This window comes from Argentina silus (genome assembly GCF_951799395.1).
Source record: "Argentina silus genome assembly, chromosome: 16".
NCBI classification, from domain to species: domain Eukaryota; kingdom Metazoa; phylum Chordata; class Actinopteri; order Argentiniformes; family Argentinidae; genus Argentina; species Argentina silus.
The window spans coordinates 13540249-13551560 of NC_139670.1; the positions used below are offsets into that span (position 1 = coordinate 13540249).

Consider the following 11312-nt stretch of genomic DNA (forward strand, 5'->3'; position numbering starts at 1 on the left):
GGAGAGGGAGAGAGAGAGAGAGAGAGAGGGAGAGAGAGAGAGAGAGAGAGAGAGAGAGAGAGAGAGAAAGAGAGAGAGAGAGAGAGAGACAGTGATAGAGAGACAGTAATAGAGAGATGGACAGAGACAGTGATAGAGAGAGAGAGGGGCGGGAGGGGAGGGGATGGGATGGGATGAAAGAAAGAGAGATAAAGATAGATGAAGGCGCGAGACAGAGAGAGAGGAAGAAAGAGACAGCTTGAAAGACAGAGAGAGAGAGAGAGAGAGACGCGGCTTTCCTTTAGATGCCAGCTGGGAGAGGACTGACTGAGCATCACTCAAGCCCCTGAACATCAAGCTCACTGTGTCAGGGCTCTTATGTCCACCCCTGGGGACGGGGACGTGACATCGTGGTGGGGCTCGGGTCAACACGACGGCGCACAAGATCAGGCTAATTAGGAGTGTGTTAAAGAGGTAATGAGATTCTGCCTGTGTTCAGATTACCAGGGGTCAGAGACGAGGTCTCCTGGAGTATTTTATAACACGACGCTATTAAGCACTAATGAAAATAATGACAGCGTGCAGGGAGGAGTCAGAGGGCACGGCGAGGCGAACAGTACGAGAATAAACCTGAGGTGAATTGAGTTGAGTCGTCGCTGTCACATTTTGAATACGTTAGTTCTCGAAAAACACTCAACAATTTCACTGTCATTCCTTGACTCGTATTGAATTCAATTCCAATGAGGTTCCAGTTCCAAAATGGCCGTTAAGATTCAACTTGAGGGTTTCCTTCGAGAGAACGTGAGAGAATAGCTCCTCACAGTGTATCAGGGGTTCGGAAACGTGGCCTTCCCTTCCTTCTCAGCTGTCGCTCTTTAATAAAATGCGATTGGGTGTCAGCAAGCCCTGTTGTCCTGGTCCAACTGCCAATCCTATCGTGTAGCAGCTGTTTGGCATGGCCAGGGTGGTACACCCGGCTGCTGCCGCTGCCTCTGCCCAGAGGAGTCGTCAAAATAGCGAGACCTGGGCTGTCTGTTCGCAGTAGGATCAATCACTCTGACTAGAAACAGTGCCTTTCAGATATCGTTGGAGTCACAGTTCAAAGTTTTATGATCCTCTATCATGGACACAGTCATACATGAACTTTTTATTTGCCTGAATTCAATTTATCTACCATTTGATACTGTTGCCTACATTTTGGAACAAGTTCAAATCTCCCCTTCTCGTCTGACGAAAGTGGCTGCGAATGTTCTGTATTAGACGCTGTTGTTCAAGAGAATGGACCTTTGTAGTGAGGGGTTCTCTTGCGGCTCTTGGCTTGCTGGGTGCAAAGGGGACACATAACCACTCCGCAATCACTTGATGGATGGCAAAGTGAAGACTCTCAAAGGGAGTCTTGAAAAGAAACTTGAAAAGAAAACTCTCACACCATCTGAAAACTGTGAAATGATATTTCGATTAGTGAGTCCCATTCGCCACCCAACTCTGAGGCTTTGCTGTCTGGCTCCTTTCCCTGCATGAGATGTTTGAGAAGGCTCCTCTCCAATCGGAGTTAGAAGTCAATGGGGACCAGATGTGTTGTAGGTAGCAGGCGTTCATCATGACCTCATCATCCTCCCCGGCTAAATTAGGAACACATGACGGCTCTTCATCACATGCCTTCTGGGGAGGGCTGCCATGGCGACTGAGGGATGGGGATACAACAAGGCAAGCTGAGCTAAAAAATAGACTTTCATTCATTGGCTGACTTTTACCGCCCCCTGGTGGTCATAGTGTGTCACTGTCAGTGGTTTCAACTGGTTTCAGTTCCAATTAAGTGGTTCATGATGATTTTGTATATTATATATATATACATATATATATATATGATATATATTTCCTGTCTGTACAATGTGTTTAATTGGTGTATTACATATTAGTAAGTCTTAGTGGCTGTGTCTGCCTGTCACTCATAGGAGTTGGAAAAGCCTAGTCCACCCCAGAAGCCACTGCCTGCGGACCCCCTGGGAAGGAGCACTCGTGTGGTGCGCAGACCCTCAGCTGCCTGTGGCCTTGTCCCTGTCCCTGTCCCTGTCTCTATCCCTGTGTTCACCCCTGGAATCCCCAGACCCTTACGCCCTGTGCCGCACACAGCCAGGTGAGTCTACACCCAACTCCAGAAAATAACTGAATTTCCTCAAATCCATTCATTATGTCAATTGATCAATGCAATAATGTGAAAATGAAGCTTTGTAACCTTCCACCGACAAACAAGTCCTTGACATTTGAAGTGTAATTGCATTCTGTCCTTTTTTTCCCCCCCCTGACAGACCTGGCCATCTCAATCCCAAGCAGCCCCCCACACTACCAAAGCCTCGTATGATTGGCAATGCAAAGTACATCAGCTGAAAGCTGGATTTGAAGGGACGTCCTTGCGATAAGACATTTCATTTGCACTATGAAAAAAACTCTCAAAAGCTTAAGACGTGGTGTCTGAGTTTTGAATAAGGGCGACAAATGGCGGGTCCCCCTTGGTGCTCCGTCTCAGAATGGTGCTATGGGTCTGAGCTCAGGTACATGTAAAGTATTTATGTTCTGTATTTATTACCACACAGTGCACTGTGACAGACACTTTTAATGAATGGTAGCATTTGGGATTTTCTTTTTGTTATTGTTATTTCTTTTTTTTTGGGTCCTGATGTGTTTTTTTTGTTTTTTTTAATTTTCCTCATCGGCAAATTTGAGCCTGTTTGTATTGACAGCGGGAGAGAAAAAAGGAAAGAGAAAAACAAAAAGCAAAGTTTGGAGATCTGTGAAATTGTAAAGCACATAGTTCAGTGAACTGGGTTTATATTGAAGGGAACTGTGAACATTGGAGATGTTTTTACTGTTGTAACAGAAGGCTCATAGGAAGCACCGCATGGTACAAGCCTCTACTGGTCTTACTCTGTACAACCACCCAGCTGACTGCTGTTTCACAGAACGAAGGCCTTTTTTTACGACAATAACACTCTCTCTGGTTGTTAGGCCCTTGAACAGTTCCAGTTAATTCATGGCCCCATAGACTTGATGGATGGAGACAGTTTTTGTAAAGAGGCCATGCTCTTCTGAAAAAAGTCTCCAGCCAGCTTGGCAACAATTGAAAAAAAGCCAGGGAGAGCAAGCTCAGGCAAGCTCTGCCATGGAAATACAGTGGTCCAGCCATGTGATTGTAAACACAATGATTATACTTCTGGTAAGCAGTGTAATTACTGGCAAATGAGGGAGCAGAGTCTGTTAAGCCTTCAGAGTGGAATTAGTGTTGCTCTTCAATCCAGTCTTATGTTCAGGGCAGAGTGACCAGTGAAAGAAATGTCAGCACTTGGTCATATTTCATTGTACACAGAGAAGGGCCAAGAGGCTGCCCAGTTGTCAAGGGAAGAGGGGGGTTGGCCCATGAAACAGTTCTCCACCAAGGAGGCGCTACACTGAGACAGCATTCTGGGAAAGGGCAGGTACGCCCTACTGTAGAGATCCCGCCCTCTGTGCCTGCACGCAATGGTGGTCCTTTGAAAAGCTCTGAAGCAGAGAAACACTCACAACAACCTTACTGGCTAACCCAATAGTGTATCCAGTAGACCCCATACAACTCCATCCATTTTTTATTCAGGCACATCTGCAGACAGCAGTTCCTGGCTCAGAGGCAAACAAAGAATTAAGGACGAATACGGCTGAATCAACACAGTTATGCAAAACAGAACATCTCAGAGGGGGAAATTCACCTCACTTTCACTTCAGATTCACTTGCCAAGGAAGTCATTTGTGAGCTACTGCTCATGAAACAAGGTTTTAGTGGTTGTTTACTTACTGAGATTGTGTATCGCCACCGAGCCAGAAATCCTCCAACACTTGACTCTGGGCCGATGTTAGTGGTGTGCACAGCAGTTTTTTATTTGCCATTACGGTAATGAGTAGTTGCTTTTACAGTTATTACACAGTGTCTTACGGTTATCTGTCCAGACGAATAATCCTGTCTTTATGTCATACAGAATACCACACTGTAGATTCACAAGACTGAAGGTGATGCATTCTTTTTATTTACATTTACATTTTTACAGTGTTGACTTTTGACATTATTGTTTTCATTCATACAGCGCAATGTTTCCTTTAAGCACATACATTTTGTTCACAAATATCTAGATCAAAAGCAGATATTTTTTGTTATGCCATCTTTGAAGGGCAGAAATGTATTATTGCATAATCAGTTATTTTTGGATAACGTCCTATTCATGGTGCACTTGTTTACTTTGTTTACTTTGCTATTTGTCAGCCATGTTTCCATGTATTCGTAGTTACACCAGTATCATTGTCCTCTGTCGTAAAAGTATGTTCTATTTGAATGTTGCTTGTTGATTGTGTTACAGGTGAACACGTTGTCATGAAGAGCGCTTTTTGTACTATGATGCTTATTTGATACATCAAATGTAAAAAATAAATTAAAATACACTTTAGGTGTCAATGTCCATACACAAGGTTTTGAACACTTGAGCAGTATTAGTAAAAATGTTTATCAAACACTAAAGTGGTCTTGTTATTTTTCTCTCCTATAAAATGTGTGTTACTATAAGCTAGAGGCATTTATCTAAAATATATTGTCCATTGACTTCTACTGGCTTCTCTTCTCTTCTATCCAACAAATGAATGATGCTCTGTGAAACAGAAATACATGAGTAATTATGAGAAATGTCCATCATTTCAACCAGCTCAAACCTTTAGAACATTTTTATAAACCTTACCTTTCTTCCAAAAGCTTTAGCCATTTCTGCAACCCCTGATCCAAACTGGAAAGAGAACAATACAATATCAAAGTTATCAATATTTCAACTGCCCAATATGTAAATGTGATTTATAGGTCTTTGATTGACAGGTTGCTGAACAAACAAGTCTATGTACAGTACATAACACTACCTCATTTCTAACATGATGATCTGCTCCATTCTCTAAGAGCAGTTTGACCAGGTCTTCATGATTATTCAGGACAGCAATCTGAAAGTTAGACAGCTCTTGGTGACTGTTCATGACTCTAATGAAATCTGCCAAAGCACAAATGCATGCACTATACATCAAGGGAGGCTGGTGGAGTGTTTGATACCATTCTCAATTACATTCCATGCATAACAATGAGCCCGTCCTCCAATTTCTACCTCCACCATCCTCCACTGCTATGCATGTCTATTCAGGTACCATTAGTGGTGTCTTCCCGTCTTTGTCCCTGACGTTGACGTCTGCCCCAGCCCTGATGAGGAGGCAGGCCACAGTAGCGTCCCCACTGACCACCGATACCCTCATGAGGGGCGTCCAGCCAGAGACGCTGTCCCTCACAGCCACCTGGAGGACAGGGAACACCACACACGTTGCATAATAAAGAGTCTGTTCCACCAGAGAGGTAGCTCCAACTGAGACCCAGAACTCAAGCTGAACCTTTCAACCAAGCCTGTTGCCCATAATAGCATCTGTTCAATATTTTCATAATCTCGTGTCTCAGACTTTACTTGTAATATTTGGAGGCACGCGGTCTATCCCTGCGAGACGAGTATGTTGATGATGGCCTTCAGGACCGTGTTGAGCAAGGGTGGCTGGTGGAGGTAGAAATTGGAGGAACAGGCTCATTGTAATGCATGGAATGGAATACGGAATGGGATCAAACAGCTACCATTTCTCATTCCATTTTGTGCATTACAATGAGCTCGTCCACCGATTTCTACCTCCACCAGCCTCTCCCGGTGTTGTAGGATGAGGAGGACCAAAAGTAACCTTTACCTCGCAGCTGTCCTCTATCATGTGCTGGATGACAGGTAGGTGACCTCCATCAACAGCCCAGTGTAGGGCCGTGCAGCCTGACCTGTCCTGGGAGCTCCACACGGCCCCACACTCTCTCAGGTACTTCACGATGTCCAGGTGGCCGCAGAAACAGGCCAGCATCAGGCTGCCACACACACAAACACAGACTGAGTGCAAACACGGGGGGGCTGGATCTAGTTTTCTTCCTCCACAGACTACAACCGTTGATTCAGTGAATTACACTGTGTAGCTGATGACGTTATACTACCACAATAGCTTGGCTGTTTTGTTTTCACACAAGGAAGGAAATCTCACCTGTCTTTTCCACTACTGTTCTTCATGTTCACGTCCGCGTCGTGACGTACCAATGTGTGGACTAAGCTTTAACAAGAAACACGGATGGAAATCAATTCATTGCAAATCCAGTCACTGAACAGGAAGTGTCTTGATAATTGTGTTGGTAGTAGACCTGTAGGATATGAACAAAATATCATATGGGGATATTGAGTTGCGGTATACCAAACACTTGGGTGAGCACTTCTTATTTCCACTGGAAATGGTTGAAAACAAGTGTCAAAGGTAAGAACAGTATCTGAATACAATAACCAATCTAATTTGAAGTTCTGTACAGTGTCCATGAGCTTTTCTTTTATTGAGTGAATGTCAAAGCCTCTTGTAATATGTATATTGCACATGTTCATATTGCAACATCGATAGTTGTGCAGCTGTACTCCACACACACATTTTACATATTTAAATGAATATGCTTTCCACGTAATGTCTGCTAATACAATGTTTGTTTGTTTTTATAAGAGAGGAGTATGGACAACTACTAATACATATTTTTTTTAAAGGATGCACTTTAAGTCATACAAAATATAATCTGCAGTACACAGGGGATTGAAATTCCGCTACCTCAAAAATCTTAATTATGACATCATACATTCTTCGCGTTGCATGGTCATCATGACGATGGAATGAGTGGTTGCTAAAACAATATTTCATAACACAAGCAGCATCATTTAAGTTTTTGAAAACAAACATCAATGATGTCATAATCAAAATCTATGATTCTTTTTCTGTATTTCCCGGGTAACAGAACCAACAACATACTATTGTGTTCTTTTCATCAAAGCTACATTCAGAACACAAACCTTGCTGAAAGCAATCGTGTGATACTATGAATTCCAAAGCCTTCCACTTCTACAGGTCTCAGACTGCTCTTTCAGGTCTCTACTCCCCTATTACCAGTGAGGAGGAACCCCAAACTGACTCTGACAGCGACCACTTGTCAGGTAAAAGCCTTATTTTCTGCTTTATTTACTAATCTTTGTTATTTGGTTTTGTTTGTTTCAGCAAGTAATTCATACATTTTGACCATCGAAATGTCATGATTGGTCCACAGATTGGGGCTTCTCTCCTGCTGGGCAGAGAGTAGGGAGCCCTGTAAGGAGCCAAAGAGACCAATCTGAGATCACTCTCCTTCAATCCCGGCTCTCTGAACTTTCTCTCTCAGATCTCTTCTCATCCGTTAGTTCAGAGGAGCTGGAAAGCGATTCTGACATCGACCACTTCTCTGGTAGGAATCTAACCCCCTGTCCTGTTTCATCCACAGACTTCGTCAGATCTAGATTACGAAGCCCTGGCCCTCTATTCAGTCCCTGGGAGTCTCCTGCAAACAGTCCACCTTGTAGTCCCCGCTGCTGTAGTCCAGTTCCAGCTCTAGCCACCCCCATCCAGTCCTGCCAGACTGGGATTCATCTCTCTGAGCTCTACTCCCCCATTACCAGTGACGAGGAGCTGTTCCAGAGTGACATGGACTCTGGCTACTCCTCAGGTAAGGGGACTTTTTGTCTGATGTTTAAAAACCTTGAATTTGTAATATTGCTCTCATATCCGGTAAATTGTTAGGATGTGAATTTATAATGCTTGAATGTTTTTTTTTATAATGCTATTTATAATGCTGAATTTATGATCCTCAGCTGAGGACATGTCTCTAGCTGAATCTAGAGAAGGGAGCCCTGAGCTCCTGGTCAGTCCCTGGGAGTTTCCAGAGCACAGGGCCTTGAGTCCCCCTGCTAGTGCCCACTCCTCTGGATTTACGCCCATCCAGTCCATCCAGTCCAGCCTTGCTCTCTCTGACCTCCACTCTCCCATTGCTAGTGAGGAAAAGCCCCAAAGTGACTCTGACACAGACCACCCCTCAGGTAAGAGGTCTACCTGTGTCTATCTGCTCATCTTTGAAGGTCATTTAATGTTTGGCACTTAGTTTTAGTAGGAAGTTCTATCTTTATTCCCAGATTGGGGCTTGACTCCTAGCAATGCACCTAGAGTGGAGAGCCCTGGATGCCTGGTGGTGGATTCCTCCCATCTTGCAGAGGCCTCACTACCCTCCTCTTCTGTCGAGGATTCCTCCAGAAAGAGAGGATGGGGGGACTATGGAGGACAGGGTCGGAGCCCCAGCCCTCAGCCTGGCCCCAGCCAGGGTCCCTCCAAGAAACCAAGGGTCAGCTGCAGTGCTCAGCCCAACCAAGACAAGAGAGACAGAGAGAGTGGAGACGAACCAGTGGTCCACCCAGACCACAAGAGAGCCAGGAAATGAGAGCAGATCTCAAGCCTGGTCCCAGACAAAATTAGAACATGGGGACTTAAAGCATCCTGTTTATCTTAAGAATTAATTATATTTGTGTAGGAGAAACATAGTTTAAGATTTTAAGATAAGTATATTTTGATGTTTTAGAAACAGTTTAAGTATAAGTACAAGTATACGTAAGTACTATAATAATATATAGGTAATCTATGAATGTTAAATAAATAAGATTTAAGATTATTACTGACTATGTTGTTTTTATTATATAATGTACTGTGTCCATGAGTTTCTGTTTCATTGAGTGAGTGTCAAAGAAAGGCCAATATTACAGCCTCTTGTGATGTGGATATTGCCCGTGTGCATAATTCGGTATCAATAGTCATATGATATATTGTGCCCTAGTTGGTAGTGTTCTAAACAAATAACCCTATATGCTTAGATACAAAGGAAAGGAGCCAAACTATGAGAGAAGGAACCAAGTCATGCAGTAAATACCTGGAGAATCCTTTCATAGTGGCCACCATCAGAGGAGTGAAGCCCAGTCTGTCTGGGACATTGACATCCACAGTCCTTCATTAAAAGAGGAGCAAACACATTTCCTTACTTTTAACAAACCTGTCATTGAGAGACTTGTTTAGTACAGTCCACAGGTAGACATGCTCACTTAGATTGTAGTACTTTAGTCAGAACCTCTTCATCATTCATAAGGACAGCCTGATGTAGGTTCTTCCCATTGATTGGTTCCCCTGAAGAGAAGGAATCCAAACACAGCACTGTATCACTCAGTGACTGCCTCTAAGAGAAAAAATGATCAACTGGATACAAACTGAGTGCACATGCCTGTATTCTATTACTCTTTTGTTGTTTTTATGCATCATTGACTTATGTTACCAGGGATACCTACGTGCAGTAGACACAGATATCACTTGGCTGTAAAAGGATTCCATTGAAGAAAGGCTAGTTCTCAGTCTGAATTTATAAGTGGAGCTTGGCTCAAGGTCTTCAACAGTGAATTCTGTACCATATCCGCTAGATAAGAAGAAAACAATATCAACTATGTATGGAACTCTTCTCCTTCATTTTGTTAATTAGACTACAATATTGATATAATTAATGCTGAATTCAGCTGCTACTTACACATAGATGGTACCAAATGTGTGCTTTCTGGGACCTTCCTGCTCCAGAGAGTACAGGGTCCATGCCTCAGGGGGTCCTAGACGAGGTTTTCTCTCCACACTAGCCCAGCTCAGGTCAATACTGTGGTGATTTACCCTCCCTACCATCAGGGTCTCTGACATGGAGGTGTTGTTGGGAGGGTCTAGATGAACATATAATATATAAGTTGAAGTACATGGACTGGAAAAGACACATGTGGTTTGACTACAGTCTTTTGACCACAAGGGGGCTCAGGAGGGTACACAAACCACAAGGATAATGTAGGAGGAAGCAACTATTTTTTTTGTCTCTCTTTTGTACTTTTTCATGTCCAGTTCTGTTCTGTGGTAATTAATCTAAATACTGAGTATAACTGAACCGTGGAACAGTTCATGTGCATGTAGAAAGACTACAGGTACCATTTTTCTCAAGTCTATTCTTCAGCTAAAACTAAGTTATAAATTAAACAATTGAATGAGGCTCCGAATGTATGATCCTTTGCTTTTAACCTCTAAAAACATATTCGTTTCATCAGACACAAAGCATTGTTTTGCCATTTAGATCTTTTGGAACATTATACTTGATGGAACATTTTGTTTTGGTTCTTGGCTTTCTATCACACCTGCATGGATTACAAAACCATAGCAAATGGCAAGGTTCCTGTGTCTGATGAGATGGCCAAATTAGATACATCATCTCCACACAGTGGATTGAGACTCTGAGAAGCAGTTCTATGATATGATGCAATTGAAACCCCTGCACACTCATTGAAGATGGTGTCATGATTACAATGACATTGTTCAGTGTAGTAAGCTGAATATCCCTCTTGACATTTGAGACCACACCACTCAATCAATGATCCTATAAATAGACAGTTAACCTGTTCAGTATTTCATATAGGATATAGCCCTGCTCTTATATAACTCTAATGTTTAGGTTAGTGATATGATTAAATCCATAACCATTGAATGACCATTGCATAACTATAATAAGTAGCCTACACCATATTTTCATATTCCTGAAGTGGAAAAGTCTCCAAAACTGTCATATTAATGTGTTTAAAAGCATCTCTTTTAGTTGGTGTGTGTCGTTAAATAAATGTAATGTAACAAAGTAACATTACCAGGGATGAGAGGTCTCACTGTCAGACGCCCACTTCACTTATTGAGCTCATATAACAGAAGAAGACAAACTCACCTTGACTCTCCACCGACACTGTGCGACATTCCATGTAGATCTATAGTTGTGATGGTGCTTCGATTCTGATCTCTCCTTTAATTGTAGAGGGTAACTATCAGCGCACAGCATTGTACACTGATGGTTAGTTGATTGTTGCTATAGGAACATACGTTATAGACACACTCACTTGATGAATCCTATGTTAAACCTCAGGAGGATCAGTTACTGCCATAATTGGTCTGTGTTGACATGATAATCTACGTTAAGTACATGGACGCATGGTCATTCTTTTTCTGACCGTCACTCAATTTAAATTCGATTATTATTGGATTAATTAGTAGTCACGTGATCACATTCGTGAGTGCGCCAGAGCAGTGTGAGCGCCTATGCAAATCGTCACACGTGTGTATAACCAAGCCAGTCACCAAAACGCATCAGTGCGCGGCGCGCTCTGTTCTGCTGACTGACATACTGCATGGGTCAAGAATAATATAATTCATCTGAAATATTGAGGTTTGATTGAACTGAATGTATTCTTTATAATTGGCAACAAAAAGTTGCGGACGGATTTTTTAAATCAAACTTTTATTTCAGTTCACACCTGGGAGTC

At 42.7% G+C, this 11312-nt stretch overlaps 2 protein-coding genes across 2 annotated transcripts in view; one reads left to right on the forward strand and one right to left on the reverse strand.

The window, feature by feature from the left end:
- Nucleotides 1-2418, forward strand: part of adam12a (ADAM metallopeptidase domain 12a) — a gene marked incomplete at its 5' end in the record, with an annotated part of 67378 nt that extends 64960 nt beyond the window's left edge. Inside the window, 2 exons of the mRNA XM_083688184.1 lie at nt 1935-2116; nt 2289-2418. Coding sequence (XP_083544310.1) covers nt 1935-2116; nt 2289-2367 — 261 coding nt within the window. The 3' untranslated portion in view covers nt 2368-2418. The remainder of the gene's footprint in view (nt 1-1934; nt 2117-2288) is intronic.
- A 2291-nt stretch (nt 2419-4709) lies between these two features.
- On the reverse strand, nt 4710-10754 carry fank1 (fibronectin type III and ankyrin repeat domains 1; the record flags this gene model as incomplete). Its single annotated transcript, XM_083688185.1, has 8 exons — nt 4710-4778; nt 4906-4983; nt 5182-5325; nt 5758-5923; nt 6094-6159; nt 8864-8938; nt 9033-9114; nt 10721-10754. 8 exons carry the CDS (start codon nt 10752-10754, stop codon nt 4710-4712), a joined length of 714 nt encoding a protein of 237 aa, XP_083544311.1.
- Nucleotides 10755-11312: the final 558 nt, after the last annotated feature.